The sequence below is a fragment of the Macrobrachium rosenbergii genome, chromosome 55, assembly GCF_040412425.1.
Source record: "Macrobrachium rosenbergii isolate ZJJX-2024 chromosome 55, ASM4041242v1, whole genome shotgun sequence".
NCBI lineage: Eukaryota > Metazoa > Arthropoda > Malacostraca > Decapoda > Palaemonidae > Macrobrachium > Macrobrachium rosenbergii.
Window position 1 is genome coordinate 84428301 of NC_089795.1, and position 17934 is coordinate 84446234.

The window sequence follows — 17934 nt, forward strand, 5'->3', positions numbered from 1 at the left end:
TACCCTAACACATTCTTTATAATAATAATAATAATAATAATAATAATAATAATAATAATAATAAATTATTATTATTCTATCCTATCCACCTACACCTTGCATTTACTCTCGATCTTTGTGAAGTTAGGGGCCCTGGGACCGTCTCATTCACTCCTCTCTTCATACTGTTTCCCCTTACATAATGTTAAAGTGATCAACTCAAGATATATAGATCTAATGTATCGCCATAATTATCATCTGTAAACTTATCGTAATCTTAGTATGACTTGATTAGTAGCTCATCCTTCGTGTTCCTAAGAAAATGTCACAAAAACTCTTCTTCTGATTCCCAGAGCTCAGATTCTCCTTAGAAGCACAAAAATGAAGAAAGGAAACACTATCACACGTACACACATACACACACATACACACATATACATACACGCAATTGCGATCCCGTACACGCACTTACGCTACTCTACTTCCGGTTCATACTCATTTTTTTGTCCCGAGAAGCCAAAAGAACTCATCCCGAAATTAGCAGGTACCTTTACCCGGCTCAGAACAGTAGCGGAAGTCATTAAGAGAGAGAGAGAGAGAGAGAGAGAGAGAGAGAGAGAGAGAGAGAGAGAGAGACCATGCAATTACAGTCATTACGGTAACCGGTTCTTGCTTTACCGGACTCCTTTATCTGGTGTAATGTAAATTGTAAATTACGAATGAACGGTGCCTGTGAGTACACAGTGATAAACATAAATCTGTTATCTTATTCTGACACCTTGGCTACTTTAAAGATCTTTTCCAAATTACTTCCATTGCTTCTGATTTTTATTTATTATGCCACTGGTACATTAAAATTACACTCATAACATCAGAGAAACACCTGATTAGACAGAAGAGGGAGAATAATTATGGCTGTAATCAGCTTAATCCCTAGTCTGGGTCGTTGTTTTCGAAAGTGCATGAAGAAAAATGAACAAGTGTATTACAGTACAGTAACTGCGCAGCGCGAGGGTTAGTGTACCTTAACTTGGGATTCCACAGAACCACAAGCCATTTGGAAGTCACAGAAACCATGGATTCAAGGAACTGTCATGTAAGCAAGCAGGTATGCCACAACTTGAGGACAGGATAGGAATATGAAATTTAGGCCTAGGGCCGAACGCTGGGACCTATGAGGTCACTCAGCGCTGAAAGGGACATTGACAGTAAGAAGGTCTGAAAGGTGTAACCGGAGGAAAACCTCGCAGTTGCACTATGTAGCAATTGTTAGGAGAAGGTGGAAAGTAAGACTGAAGAAAGAGAATATGAATGGAGATCTAGTAAAAGGAGTGAAAGGAGTTGCAGCCGGAGGCCGAAGGGGCGCTGCAAAAAACGGGGGCCACAACTTGAGATATCCACGTAAAACTAAAATTTTACCTGGAGGCTTACCTGTCATGAAGCCGATAGGCCCAAGGATTTTGTAAACAATAAAACGTCTTTGGGGAGTTCTAGAGCTTCTTCAGGTAGCTGAATAAAACTGATAAAAACTTGACACTCCACTTGACAATATATTCCAGGAACAGGATAATGAACATGAAAATGAGCCGTTTAACCAGATGCACATAAAGCATCAAAACTGGAGATTGAAACAGAGAGGCCATTCTCTTATCTCCAGGACTCAACGGCTGGGAGTGTCAAGGCTATCTTATTCATACGAACCTACAAAGCATGGTAGTCGGAGTATCTTTCCCATTAATCAATTCAATTGTCTCATTCATACCGTACTATCAAGTAGACGAAGGAAATGGAAGGAAATGATTAAAAAATCGTATTGGAATTCCGGTGTGTGCTTCAAAGAGCTTCTGGTAGACCGTCAAGTGTTTAAAGGAAATGCTGTCTAATTATTGGGGAAAAATCTAGATACAGCTGGAAACTGACCGGAACTAAATGTGAAATGTAGGAGGGTGTATCAGAGCACAGTATAGAGAATTTTCAAGCGTGCATTTGTGTCAAACCGCGAATTACTCATTATTATCATCAAACTACATCCTCAAACTCTAGCGGTTCCAGAGAATGAGTTGAAAAGAAAGAAAAAACCCTAAATTATCCGAAGGCGAAAAAGGTAGGTATCTGATGGCTTTCCGCTCGGGTACCGCTCAAAATGAGGCTGTGGAATGTGGTTCCCTCTGTGGGTGTTGCCTCCGAAGGGTGGACAACTTTAGGACCGAACGACCCTCCCATCTCCTAGGCCTCCCACCCCTTCTTCTTATTCCTCATCCTCCTGTCTGTCTTCCACTCTTCCCCCATTCTGTCACTCCTACCTTACTGACCGGCTACTTGACTTATCAGATGACATCCGTATGACCACGGCTAAATTATGAGTTTCTTATTGTGTGTTTGATCAGAGTAATTCTCTCCTTTTCTTATCGCTATCAACAGTCACAGCCAGATAACTTATCTACAACATTAGAAAAATACTTGCTTTTACAAGTTGCCTTTTGTGAGGAGTGGGTTGAAGAATCTTCAGATAATGCTGAATATCAGCAAGACCTGAAAATAATATTATGGGAGCCTTTGGATATGAATGGTCACCTAGGTGGCAGTGTTCTGATCTGATTTTGAAGTGTCTGAAATGGAGAGAGCGGCTCAAATCTAGTCTGGCCACTGTAGGACAAGAGGGATTAAAGAAAGAACAAGCACGTGAAAGTGTTCTAAATCTTATGTCTACAATGCCACTGCTAATCATTTAATGAATGAATGTATGTGTCCCAAGGTTGGAAAACGGAAACAATGGGTCTGCTGGTCCACCGCCATCACCAGTCCTGAGGTTGGTAGGTCAGAAAAGTATGAGTATCAGTAACTAGTTCCTTCCATTCTGGCAGAGAGACTTCGATCAGCACTTGTCCCGTTTACGCAGATGAGCATCATAGTCATACTTAGTCAGAATTCCTGTATATAGATTAGGAACTTGGCAATATGCCTCTTGCGTGACGTTACTGTATCACGTAGCTGGCTGCCTCAGTAGTAACCATCTTGCTTAGCAGCTTTGCTTCTGTAAAAAGTATTGTGAGTATAGTTCTACCATCTGTGCTTATTTTCTCTTTTAGTGAATGCCACAGTCTTCTACATTCCACAGTAGGTAGTAGTAGTAGGTACTCTCAGCATTTAGAAGAACCACCATATATTCCAGCAGAAAGCAATACACTTCTCTAACTAAAGGATAATGATGGCAAGAAGGACTGAGGTAACGCATGAACCAGTCCCAGAGACTAGCCTGTCGCTTTTAGCAAAAGTAATAATCAATTGCTCTACATCATGAGAAGCATGTGAACCACAGTTCCTAAATACTCTACGAATCTCACTGTTTTGGCCCAGTCCTTGAAAACTGCATGAATGTTTGCTATTAGGTGTACAGTGAATAATTTACAAAAAGGGAACAAGGTGCAAACAAAATTGGAAGCCAATTTACAAACTATAGAGGAAGGTGGAAGTTCCTGGAAAAAAAGGGAAATGATAAAATCCCATATCTACATTTGCATGTGAAATCTTAATTTGGCAATTACAGAGAGATGTGTCCTGTCATTATGGACACTGAATGCAATAGTAGGGTATTATTTACTGTAACCAAACTATAAACAGTTTAGAACATGAGACATCTGTATACTATTCCACTCGGCATTCATAAATTTAATGACTGGAATAACAGTGTTGATTAAAACCACATGGAGCTTCCTGCACTAATTTCACGTGGAAACTCTTCAGAAAGAAAATCTAGTTCATCTCCTAACACTTACTGAGTTGATTTCACTTGTAAATATTACTGAAAATTTTACTAGACAAGATTAATGTGGTCATATTATTATGCACAGTAATGTAAACCTGATAGTCATGCAAGTGTAGTTATTTGCCCAGTAATCAATTCTGTCAATATTATCAACAGTAAAGTCTCCACTAGATTTCATTTTTAGCCAAATTTAAGAATTTTTTGTAATTATCATCCACCATCTATTCATGGCAGTTATTGCATCATAGGTAGAAGCAGAAGTAAAAGCAGCAGCAATACCAGCAACTGAAGAAGCAAGAGTAGTTGTGATAGTAAGACCTTTCAGTAATCCAGAAATAAACTGATATGAGAATTGACGCACTAAAGATTGCCTCCTTGTTCCATCACTGTTGCCGATTATCTATAAAAGTCGAACATAATTTAGCTTTAAACAAATGTAAGCTACACAATGAATGTAGAACTCTAGAAAAGCTTCTAAAATTCTTTAAAAATCTGCTTGGTAGTGTAGAGAAATGGTTGTTATCCATTAAAATTTATTTTTTTTATTCAAATTAAAAGTTGATTTGCTTGAACTTAGGTGGTAAATTCTGTAAAAAGGGCTCACTATAGTAGTGTTGGGTCCTGTCCTAAGATAACAGTGGTACTGATATCTTTAGTAGTAGATGTACTAGTAGCAGTAGCAGTAGTAGTAGCAGTAGCTGCTATTTTCACACGCAACTAGATTTTATTGTAATACTTAGCAATACTCATAAATTGCTTGTAGTGTAAGCACAGACATCAGCCAAGTAACGCCATCTTTTTAATAGTTGTAGGTAACATTAGATTTAAAGGAGTAAGTAGTAGACAAGTTATTAAAAGTAGGTTATTAAAAGTATACTTTTTTAATAAAAGGAAGGTCACCAGTACTAGCATTATCTCGAGAGCTTAGAAAACTAAAATCACATGTACCTACAGAATTTAAATAGGCCTATATAAATTCCTTCACAGGGGTTAGTAAAACTTGGGCAGTATGAACTATAAGTATCAGCTGCAATATGTAGACTATATACTGGATCAAATTAATCAGAATTTATGGTTTTGTTGTGAAGAGTTAAGAGATGCGTAAAAGAGAAGTCTTGCAGTGGTAACATGACATTTATAAGAGATTCTGTTTTAAGAGCAAATGAAGTCACATACGAACCAGTATCACACTTGATAGAATTAGTGATAGTAAGAGCAGCTGTAGTAGTAGTAGTCGTATTAGTAGTGGCATTATTATTAACATTATATAAGTAGTGGTCGCAGAAGTAACATATTTATTCGTAAATACATAAACCTTGGTGACATTTGTAATATGAAACGTACAAGCAGCGGTTGGAATGCAGTCTCTGCAATAACGATATAGTAATAGTAATAGTAATAACTTTGATAGTAACAGCTATAGTAGAAGTAGCAGTAGTAATAGTAGTAAAATCAGCAGCATAGCCAGGTGAAAGTGAAACATCAGCAATAATTTCGAGGTTACAGAGGACAGCAACAACTTCATCTATGGCTCTTCATAAATATTACAACTGGTGGGAAACACATTAAAAAAGTCTATGTCCTCTTGGCTCACTAGCAATGGCAGCAGCCACTCTGTTAATAACGTCCACTCAGCTATAACGGCAGGTAACGTTTCTGGCCACTAAGGACATTGGTAATATCAGTGATCTCTTAGTTACTCTGATAATGCTGGTGCCTGACTACACTGCAGATAGTCGATAACCACGTGGCCATACACGTTACATCAATGTCCATTTGGCCTGATAATGTCTGTGTTCGCTTAAAGGTATTGGAGCCACTGGTACCGATTTGGATAAATTGATTAAATAGTTTCACCTTGACTCATAAATAATTCATGTCCATTTGGGTACGTTGGCAATGTTAATGCCAACTAGGTTGTAAAGATATGTCAAGTGCCACTTGACTGACCTGATAACGCAGGACTCCATTTCCTCGCACTGAAAATCTGTGCTTAACTGACCGCAACATTTTTGTGAACGGTGAGAGGGTTTCAGATAGTTCGGAAAATAATGATCATTGTGTACTGCCACCCAATATCTTCTTACTACACCTTCAAGTTGACTTGAAGTGGAAATGAAGTACTGTAGGCGTGCATCACTCGCAACAGAATGGACTTGATTCTTGTAAGTTCCACTCAATTAAAAGTCCTGTATTTCATCTGGTTTGTAAAGATACATTGTTCATCTATTAAAGAATTAAATACTTCGGTTGTGAACGCCCAGTTGAGTCAGCATAGCATTTAAGCGGGACTGCATGATTTATTAGCCGTTCTTCTGAAAACAGAACTGAATAACTGAAGCAATCAGAATGAATTTACACAAGACTTCATGAAGTTTTCAACAACAGATTCATTAAGCGTTGTTAGAAAACAGAACTCACAATTGAAGACTTTTGAAAGTATTCAAACCAGATTTCATGAAGTTTTCAACAACAGAATTATTGGATGCTTTATTGAAAAATAGAACTAAAAAATTAGAACATTTTATGCGTGGGAAAACAGGCTGGAATTGGAATACAGAATTTAGGCTAAATGCCAAGCGTTGGGACTTATGAGGTCATTCAGCGCTGAAAGGAAAACTGGTAGTAAGAAGGTTTGAAAGGTGTAACAGGAGGAAAACCTCGCAGTTGCACTATGAAACAACTGTTAGACGAGAGCGAAAACTAAGATAGAAGAAAGAACATGAATGGAGGCACAGTAAAATGAATGAATGGGGTTGCAGCTAGAGGCCGAAGGGACGCTGCAAAGAACCTTGAGATAATGCCTACAGTGCACCGTGTGAGGTGCACTGACGGCTCTACCCCCCTATGGGGCCTAGGATGCTAAGAATAAGAAGATAGTGAGAGTGATTGGGCTCTTTATCCGAAGCGGGTTGGATGTATTATTAACACCACCAGTATTATAGTAGTAGAAGACTAAAGTGTTGTAATTGCACGTACCAGTTGTAATTGAACAAACAAAGAAGAGTTATGGAGCGAAGCGTCTGAAATCGACAACAGAGAGCAAGAAGAAGAAATGAAATGAAGTGATCTATTAAGCAAACATCCAGAAGAGGGAATAAATTAAGAAGTCTTGATACAGACGAAAACACCGAGAAAATAAATCCATGAAGTTCTTCCACGACTGCGGCAGGATCTTCAATGACAGGATGCAAGATATTTCACACGCCCAGTTGCCAAATTCCTATTGTACGAGTTACGGACGACGCGTAATCACAAAAGGAGATGAAAAGAACCGACGGATAACCCCGGATAAAAAAGTATGTCAAGGAGAGGAGGAGGAGGAAGTGGTGGGATCTGGAAGAGCGCTGAGATAAGAAGCAGAGCGAAGGGCACCTTGATTACAGACCAAGCCGAAACAGAAGCTAGAAGAACTAGCAAAAAATGCGCCGAAGTTTTTTCGGCGCAGTCGAGTTTTCTGTACATCCAATAATCAAGGCCACCGGAAATAGATCTGTCTTTAGGTGGTCTAGGTATACCCAAACATTCCGCATCACTTATATTTTGCTTTTTTTTTGCTTTCCTCTAGGAAAAAGTTAAGTATGCCTTAGTTTAACCAGACCACTGAGCTGATTAATAGCTCTAGGCTGGCCCGTTGAAGGATTAGACTTATTTTACATGTCTAAGAACCAATTAGTTACTTAGCAACGGGACCTCACAGCTTATTGTGAATCGAACACATTATAGGAGAATGAATTTCATCACCAGAAATAAATTTCTCTAATTCTTCATTACCCGGCCGACTTTCCTCTAGGAAATAGCAGAGACAATAAGCAAAGCAATCGAAATAATCTGGATCCAAAATTAATCAACAGTTCTCTGGGACATACTGAATCTACAAAAAAAAAAAAAAGTAAAAAATGCGCCGAAGTTTCTTCGGCGCAATCGAGTTTTCTGTACAGCCGATAATGCTGTATGAAACTCTTAGCCACGGCCCATGAAACTCTCAGCGGCGGCCCACGAAACTTTCAGCCACGGCCCATAGGTAGCCCGTGTTGTTGGCACCTATAGCGGTGCCAGACGCACGATCGACTAACTTTAGCTTTAAATAAAATAAAAACTACTGGAGATAGAGGGCTGCAATTTGGTATGTTTGATGATGGAGGGTGGATGATCAACATACCAATTTGCAGCCCTCTGGCTTCGGTAGTTTTTAAGATCTGAGGGCGGGCAGAAAAAGTGCGGACGGACGGACAAATAGCCATCTCAATAGTTTTCTTTTACAGAAAACTAAAAATCTTTAAAATTTGTTAAAATTAGTTAATAGTGGTTTAAATCTGACTCTGACAGCAGACATTTCGATCAAATTAGCCCCTCCTTGCGGGAAGGCAACAATAATGATGTTAGTAGTGAAAATATAAAGAAAATATAAACAATATTTATAACAACTCAACCACTAAGCGTAAATCTATCAGTCTATCCACCTATACATTTATCACTGTATTTACGTATGCATTTATTGTTATTACAACAGTAACCTCTTGATTTCTAGATTTCGTGCATTCATGGATGCTCTAACCTCTGAAAGCCTTGAATCTGAACTGGAAATAAACGTAAAAGCTTCCGTGATATGATACGAAATTTTTAACTTATTGGGGAGGGGGGTAACATACACCATCGTATCCAAAAATGGGGGACTAAAGTCGAGATGTATATGAGGTCATTATGGCTATTGGAAAAACATTAAACGGAACGACAGATTTTATATTATATATATACATATATATATATATATATATATATATATATATATATATATATATATATATATATATATATATATATATACTGTATATATGGATGAATTTCATCATATCACCGTGATTCATATACAGGCATTAAACTTAAACGTCCTTTAATATCCAATTGGATATTAAAGGACGTTTGTAGCTTAATGCTTGTATATGAATCACGGTAATGTGATAAAATGGCTGCGTGCGACAAACGCACTACATGGTTAGCATGGGAGAGGTGGGATGATACCGATTCTAATTACAAATACCTGAGTTCGACGGGGATTTGTATGTACGAGTCGGTATCAACTTATACCTCACTTGTTGGCTGTGTGGTTATAATGTGCGTCACTGTAGTCCTGAGTTCTTGTCTTCCATGGTTCGAGCCCACGATACGACGAACTTGTTATCAACTAAAAAATTCCCCTTTGGGAAACATATATGAAAATATATTATTTCCAAGGTAGAGCGAATTGGATAATAAAGGACGTTTGTAGCTTAATGCTTATATATATATACATATATATATATATATTTATAGAGCCTCGATGGCCAAGTTGGTTAAGGCAGCAGCCCTCGACTTCTTAGGAGGTCTGTGGCGCGGGTTCAACCAAGAGCCTACCGGTCAGAGAGGTGACACTTTGCTATCCGCGTAGACACCCTGGGATTATGTATGTAATCAACGGATAGGTTTGCTTAAAAGCAAATGGGTGTTGTGACTATTACACACAAACAAAGCCACTCCAACATCTTCTAAAACATAACAGACACCTCACACATTTCGACTGTCGACTCACTGCAACAACTCCTCGCCGCTGGGAGAAAGAGCTGGTGAACTGGTACAATACATGTACACAATAACGGGTCTAAGCGATGTCAGGCAGGGCAGCCGATCGGGACTACAAAGTTTTTACCCCAAAAAGCCAAATCAAAGTCCTTCAAAAGAAGGCATCACGGGAGACCTCATATATGTAAAGAAGAAGATACAGTATATATATCAGATATTTATATTTATATATATATATATATATATATATATATATATATATATATATATATATATATATATATATATATAATATATATATATATATATATATATATATATATATATATATATATATATATATATATATATATTTGGATTTATATAGATATATATATGTTATATAAAATATATATTATATATATACATATATAAAAAATGTAGAGTATAAGTATCTATCAACTAAAACATAATCAACGATGCATTGATTATACAGAAAGGGGTTGAAGGCTACTCAAAAAAAAAAATTTACCAATTTTGTTTAATTACAGTATATACCTATCAATGGAGATTAATTAGTGAATCGAAATACGAATTACTAGTGATGTGACAGATTTGGGTCAATATTGGTCTCCTTATTTCTTTGTACGTTTATTGACGAAACAGGTGGAAGTTCATAATGAATAGGTATATACCTAGTACATCATTACATAAGCAAAACCATTGTAAGAAGCTGGCCTCAACATTTCAAGTTTAGGGGATTATGATACAAATAGGTTTTTCAGTTACACTGTAGTAAGTTTGAGATTCCTTAACCTTGGTTTGAACTGCCATTACTTTACACAGAGGTTCTTATAATTGAGAGTCAGTTTTTACCAGCACCAATATGCAGTAAATGGGCCTCGCTGTCGAACTCCTCAGTTCCAGAGGTCCTTTATTCTTCACACCGTTGACTGTGGAACAGTCTCCCTGAGCATTTGGTGCAATTGAAACTTTGAAAGTTGCTGAAGATGCACGCACATTACCCCTAATACAATTCTTCTTGTATTTTAATAATTTACTGACATTTTTACTTATTTATTTATTTGTTAATTGGTCTGTTTTTCGAATAACTGATCTCTTATTTCTGTATTTCCCATTATCATCTGTTACTTCTTTCGAATGAACGCCATATTCTTTGGAAGCTTGAATTTCCAGTCAATGGCCCCTGTTGTGGGCTTGTTCCATATGAAAAGGGTCTATTCTTCTGAATAATAATAATAATAATAATAATAATAATAATAATAATAATAATAATAATAATAATTAATTATTATTATTATTATTATTATTATTATTATTTTTTTAATAATAATAATAATAATTATTATTAGTTATTATTATTGTTATTATTATTAATATTTTTAATAATAATAATAATAATAATAATAATTACCATTTTATCCAATTTTTTAAAAAGCACGTGGATGAAAGACGCGAGAGTATTTACAAAGCAAGAATGAACGAGCGGATGTTTCATGAATGAAATTTGACTGAGATGGCTCTATTCCATTTTAGCCGAATTATATACTTTGAGCCTCCATGACCACGACACTGTCGACGTCAGGTTGCACGTTGTCAGTTCATCAGTTAACTGTTACCAGTCTACTGGACCTCCAAGATGAGGGAAAAGTCTGCCTTGCCTCTCCCTTGGGGAGGAATTGGATGGAGAATGTGGACGTCAGCGGAGAAATCTCAACAATGGAATGGAATATAAAATTTTGGCAAAAGGCCAAGCGCTGGGACCTATGAGGTCATTTAGCGCTGGAACGGAAACCAACAGCAAAAAGGTTTGAAAGGTGTTACAGGAGGAAAACCTCGCAGTTGCACTGAAACAATTGTCAGGAGAGGGTGGAAAGTACGATGGAAGAGAGAGGATATGAACAAAGGTATAGTAAAAGGAATGACAAAGGGTTGCAGCTAGGGGCCAAAGGGACGTCGCAAAGGAACTTAGGTAATGCCTACAGTGCACCGCATGAGGTGCACTGACGGCACTAACCTCCTTCGGAGAATCTCAACGGTGGCTTTGTTACCAAGAACACGAGATGAAAACCGCTCAAAAACAACAACATAACCCAGGCGCTTACTGATATGGTACCGTTTTAGACCCATACACATGAAAATAAATAATGCGTGTTACTTCCCAGACTTCACTGCCTAACTTATCTGGTGGCCAAGGTGGCGGACAGGGTAACATTTAACAAAATACTCTGCCCTGAGATTTCCCACTCAGTTCTCTGGCCTTATGGCAAAGGCACCGATAAGGAATATCCTCCAATGGAAGAAAAGGCTATGCGAGGGTGTTCCTGTCACTGGGATCAGCAAATAATTTCGGAGCAGTTCTATACATCAGATGACGTGCGCTTTGGACATTCACAAAAATGGATTTTTTCTTATATTACTAAAATCACCCCTTTCTGCTCCACAAAAGGGAACTCTTGCACCAGAGATGATATAACAATATGCCCTTATTTTGGGAGCTTTGCATGCTAACACGTATACGGCTACAGGAATAGAAAAAAAAACTTTTTGTAGGAATTCCAACCCTCCAACCATGTCTAATACTTAAATGACATATCCAAGCTATGGCTTGGTAAAAGAATAAATTGTGCGTCTGCGCTACGTAAAACAATTAAAATTTCACAACGGTTTTTGTTTGCGTTCTGACTTTCCGCGGGCGCGCCCTTTCACTTCCTGCGATCGACATACCATTCTTCCACTCTTCTCATTTTTGTTATGATTCTCTCCCTCTCCCTTTCTCTCTCTCTCTCTCTCTCTCTCTCTGTCTGTATGCGTGTGTGTGTGTGTGTTTAAAAACAATGGCTGGAACTCCACCCTTCATAATTACGCCTCTGAGATGATACTGATGATCACTCAACCTGTTCAACTACGCCCTGTTATACTTCAGACATTTTTCACATTTCAGTAAATGTAGGACGAGAGGTATATTTTTCATTTCCTTTTTTTTTCACGATAATTACGTGTCTTCCGTCCACAGAGACACAGCATTTTACTGAAACTTTCTTTTCATGCCCATGTCTTTCCTGTGTGCAAAGACATGCAGTACACAAACAAACAGACAAAAACATGCGAATTAATTTTGAACCCGTCAGTTTCACATGAAAAATTTTTTTTAATGAATAAGTTGTTTTAATCACAAATGAAATCCGGTTATTTATCAGAAGTCGCCTAATTTACGTTATCACCTTCGTGTCCAAATAATATAAGCTATGTAGTTATAGGTTTGTGCGTGTTTGTGTGTGTGTTTATTGTCCTTATTGAGAGACGAACAGAAAAAAATTTCCCACGACCAAAATGTACCGTAAAGAGCAGTGGTACCCTTAAATTTACTTAAAGACTCCCCTTTCTCCTTCACAAAACACCATGACAGTGAATGAAGAGGGAAGCTAAGGTTATTGCTATCATTACCGTTTGCGTGAAAAACGGATATCTTAGGAATAAATGAAATTGGAAAATGCAGAGATCACTTCCAATTTCATTTGTTCCAAAGAGAGAGAGAGAGAGAGAGAGAGAGAGAGAGAGAGAGAGAGAGAGAGAGAGAGAGAGAGAGAATGTCCTAAATAGCTATACGTAAAGGGAGGGGTTGCAATGGTGACAAAACATGACCTTAAAGGCTAAGAGATCATTCTAGGAGACAGACTGACAGACAGACAGAGAGGAGAGGCAGCGTTGTTTCGGCTTGTTATGAGGGGTACTGGTAATTTAACTGATACGAAACTATAATGAAAATACTGATGAAATAATGCTGCTTTTGTGCCATGGCATGAAATTAAGATCGTCCCAATATGAGTTCGCCACTCGAGAAACATGCTATGTGTCCTTTTTTAAAAATTGAGTAAATCGCGACTGAAAATAAGATATTTTCACGTCGTTATAATACTATAATTTGAGAACATGATATTACATCTTTTCAAAAAATAAGAACTAAATTTCTATACACATTATGCCTATGTAATAATATTTAAAACAGTTTATTAGATTATGAAATATTTATAGAAAAATGTGCGGTTTTTTTTTCCAATTCCCCTATTTTTGCACCGAAATGTGTCTGATCATGTTTTATAGTTTAAAATCCTGCAAGATACTGTTTATGTGTGTGTGTTTTTTTTTAACAATGTTGTATGGTAGTAATGGAAAAAGTTCGCTCCGACCCCAAATTTGTAAATAATTTTTCGTCTTTTGCAAAAATTTCCAAAGAAACATTGTCACAGTTAACATACAGCAATAAACATGTCACAGAGTATGTAAATAATAATCATAACAAACCTGTGCATATTTATTAATGATGAAGGTAATGATGACTAATAAAAAATCCCAAAAGCTAATAGCACAAAGTTAATAAACGCAATAAACATGGAAACTGGTAATAATATTCCCCAAAAAATATGAATAATATATAATAATCAAGATGGTGGTAATTAACGATTAAAAATAATCACTAATTAATTAAAAGGCATGAAAAAATGGATGACAAAAATAAGTTTTACTCACCACGCAAAAAAAAAAAAAAATTGGATGACATAGTTTTACTTACCAAAATAAGAGTTTGATTCTTGATTATCATTTTCGTCGAGTAGTCAGAAGTATTAATCCATAGACAAGCACGGGTCTTCATCAAAGAGTGTTGTAATATCTAAACTTCACCATGGTGACAGCGAGAATGACAGCAGACTAGCTGACGTCCATTCAATCGCGGTATTTTTTGTACAGTGCCCTGATGCTGACATGAAACTCTAAATACCGCCGGTTCAAGGTGTGCCTTTGGGTGTAGTGATTGGAACAAACTGGCATAAGTCGTTTGTGTTCTGGGACGCCTAACACAGCCCCTGTTACTTTCCTGGTGCTTGGGTTCATGCCCCACAGGTCGTTTATTCTTGTTCCTCCTTCAGACAACTTTTCCATAGCAACTAGGGTCCTCACAGCTTTCATTACTTCAATGGAGATGAAAGCTGCCTTTGCAGATTGTTGTTTCTTTACCCCTGAAGGTAATAGAGTAGCCCAATGACCGCTTCTTGCTTTCCTCGGCCTCAGGTCATTTCTTCTTGATGAGTTCCCAACGAATGTTTATCTACAGTTATGTTGTCTGCATGCTGTGGTCTCCCGTTGACCAGTTTGTCTTGAGGATGATCACATGAATCACCTCATCCCCCAATTCGACAAAAAAAATCGTTCTTGCACTTGCAAGGTAAATAGCCTTCTTGGTGAAAGTTTTCTTGGTACCAGCCTCCTTAAGAAAGCTTTGGTAGGTTAGACCAAAGTTTTTTTTCTCCTTTTAGCAGCATTAACAAACTTTGTTTCTGGTCTATTAACCATTTTTCTTCCTTTTCACGCTGTACTGGGTGTTCAACCTCACCAGCTGACGTTCCCAGAGGTTAGGAGCTAGCCTACTCCTGGCGGTGGCACAAGCTTCGAAAACTAGTGCTAGTGGCACAAGAGGATGGATCATCGCATCCTATATCACTATCACTGTTACAGGGATGCACCCAGTCATCATCTGGGGTTTCACTGTCACTAGGCTATAATCGTATTAACTATATCTTCTGTCTTTTCACACTAGGCTAACCTTTCAGCAATCTTGTGACCTTTTCCCTTCTTCCACCTAATATCACTGCTCTCCTCTTTACCCTTCACCTGTTATGTCACTGCCTTGCTCAATAACATCACTATCACCAGGTCCTGTTACCGGAGAAGGTCCATAATTATCATTATCACCACCACCTGAACATCATCCAAATTAGCTCTACCTTTAGCCTACCACTCCTAGAAGCCACCGACACACGAGAAATTTTACTTCTTTTTTTCACACCAGGCTATCCTGGGACGATCTGATCCATATCGCACACTTCCATGGGATCTACGTTATATAAATTCAATATAGCGGTAACACTACCGCTCAGTGATTAATAACACTGCCGTTAATAACGATAAGGTCGCACATTTAGGGGAAACTTAACATGGATTAGCTTCCAAGCGACAATAACAAAAGCGCTGATTGGCCGGCCTGCCGCTTGGCTCGTAACTTCTTTTCCCGAGTAAGGATAATCCTTACAACGGCCCTCCGTAGACTGGCTAGTCCATTCCTTTGTGTATAACGTTACTCTCAGTGACAGAAATTCACAAATTCCCTATAATGCCTCTGCTGAAACACGATGAGCAGTCGCTAGCAGGAGAAAAACACTTCCATTGAAAGCCTTATTCTTTATTCTACATTGCTCTCGAATGCCGAAGAAAAGGTTTCTTGTTCTAACCTGAATTTGGAGTGATGAAATCATATATTAGGAATGTAAAGGTTCAGTGGAAATCGGAGACTAATAATTGAAACAGAAATCAGCTCTTGCAACTAGCTTCAGAGGCATATGTTTCACACTCATCGGGCAACTGAAAACGAATATTCATATTACACTTGAAAATATTTACTTTGATTGATATAAAAAAGATCCAAAATGCATGTAGACATGAAATAAATTAAAACGAAAATGAAAAATAAAACTGTGAAAAATCAAAAGAGAAAAGCTAGTGAAATATAAAAAAATCTAAAAACCCGGAACTCGACAGAGCTTTCACTATTACAAAGGAAGGGTGTATAGAGACCCCATTTCGATACATCTGCAGGTAAGGGCTGAAAAGGAGACCACATTTATAGACGGTTATGTTCCTCATTTTGTTGAAAATCCAATATATATATATATATATATTATATATATATATATATATATATATATATATATATATATATTATTATATATATATGTGTATATATAATTTATATATATAGATATAGATATATATAATGTATTATATGTATATATAATATGCATTTATGGATGAATATATATATATATATATATATATATATATATATATATATATATATACAGAAGCTGTGTTTTATTTATGTATATACTATAATTACATATATGTGTGTACACTGTATAAAAATGCTTGCTTCCTTTTAATTAGACGCTTGTAAAGCATTGTCCAGGATGAATACAGTATCCTTCCTCTCTTACCACCTGTGTGCTTTCAGATCCTGTGGGATGACATCATAGGAGAGGCGGAGGGACTCGCACACCGGACAAATGCTGGAATTGCTCTATATCCTGTTACGATGGGACGCGCCGCTGCTGTTACGTATTCTTGGTTATTCTGTGCGCGCCTCTCATCGCCTTCTGCAACGGGTGCCAGTTCGCCTGCCTTGCATTCAACGTAAGTTTGACTGTTGACTATACAGCTTCCCATATATATATATATATATATATATATATATATATATATATATATATATATATATATATATATATATTTATTTATATCGATTGACTAATCATTAATTTATTTTTTCTTTTTTAATAAGTGAGATATCTTTTTTTCTGTATTTCCCTTTAACCTCCTCTTACTTCTTCCTAATGAACACCTTAATATTCTTTGGAAGCTTGAGTTTCAAGTCAGTGGCATTGTGGGCTTGTTCCATCTGAATAGGGTTCATTTTCTGAATAGTATATATATATATATAGATATATGTGTATAAATTTCTGATTCACATCAGGATCGAACCAAGATCTTTCATTTGAAAGACCTGGGTTCGATTCTGATGTGAGTCAGAAATTTATTTCTGTTCCACAGCTAATTGTGTTATATTTCTATATGTATGTGTGTATGTATATGCATATATATATATATATATATATATATATATATATATATATATATATATATATATATATACAGTATATATATATATATATATATATATATATATATATATATATGTATATATATATATATATATATATATATATATATCACCATTCATATTTCTTCCAGTGAAAGGGGTGGCTCCAAAAGGTGAAACCTTTCTGGTTTCGGGCAAACATTGTCAGGACGTGGTTGGCTGTCCTGTTCATTGCCTCACAGATATGCAAGGTTCTTACGCCGATGTCGTTTGACCTTTCTTGGTAGTCACTCATCCAAGAGCAACCAGACCCAAAATCTTTTAACTTTCCTGACCAGACGACCAACAGTATAGCAACTGTGTTACTCATACCTGTATTTTCACACACGCCTGCATATTTTCATTTGTCTATGTCGCTTGGTCGTCTGATCAGCAAAATTCAGGGACGGTCGAACTTGTGAGTAATTAGATTAGCGACCACCAGGAAACGCCCCTCGAACAACTGAGTGGTAGGGCGTGAGGTTAGCAGCCGCCCTCCGACAATATCTCCTGAAAACCTGTTGATGCATTGACACTTACATGCCCATTGATCACGTCAATAATAAACGTTAGCATAGAAATGTTGCAAGTTGATGAGATCAATGGCTAAGTGAGTGACAAGAGCAGTTAAGAGGCTAAAACCTCCACCAAGGGTTGGCAATCAAAACCTTCCCCTAAAACGTCCATTATTCAGGCCCAGAATTCTCCCAAAATCTAATCACTATCACTTGTTGCCAGCCACAAGATCCATATTTGGTCCAATTTCCATAAAAATCAAAACAACTTTTTGAGAAAGGAAAGTGATAGGACTGTGTCTATTTTTTGCCAGCCACGAGGTCCATCTTTGGTCAAATTTCCATAAAAATCTAGACTTGACGTA

The 17934-nt window shown here is 37.2% G+C and overlaps 1 protein-coding gene across 1 annotated transcript in view; it reads left to right on the forward strand.

Moving 5' to 3' along the window:
- The window catches only part of LOC136835544 (caveolin-3-like), a 60139-nt gene that overhangs the window by 40752 nt on the left and 1453 nt on the right, over positions 1–17934 (forward strand). The window contains 2 exon segments of the mRNA XM_067099191.1: positions 16371–16404; positions 16407–16549. Coding sequence (XP_066955292.1) covers positions 16371–16404; positions 16407–16549 — 177 coding nt within the window.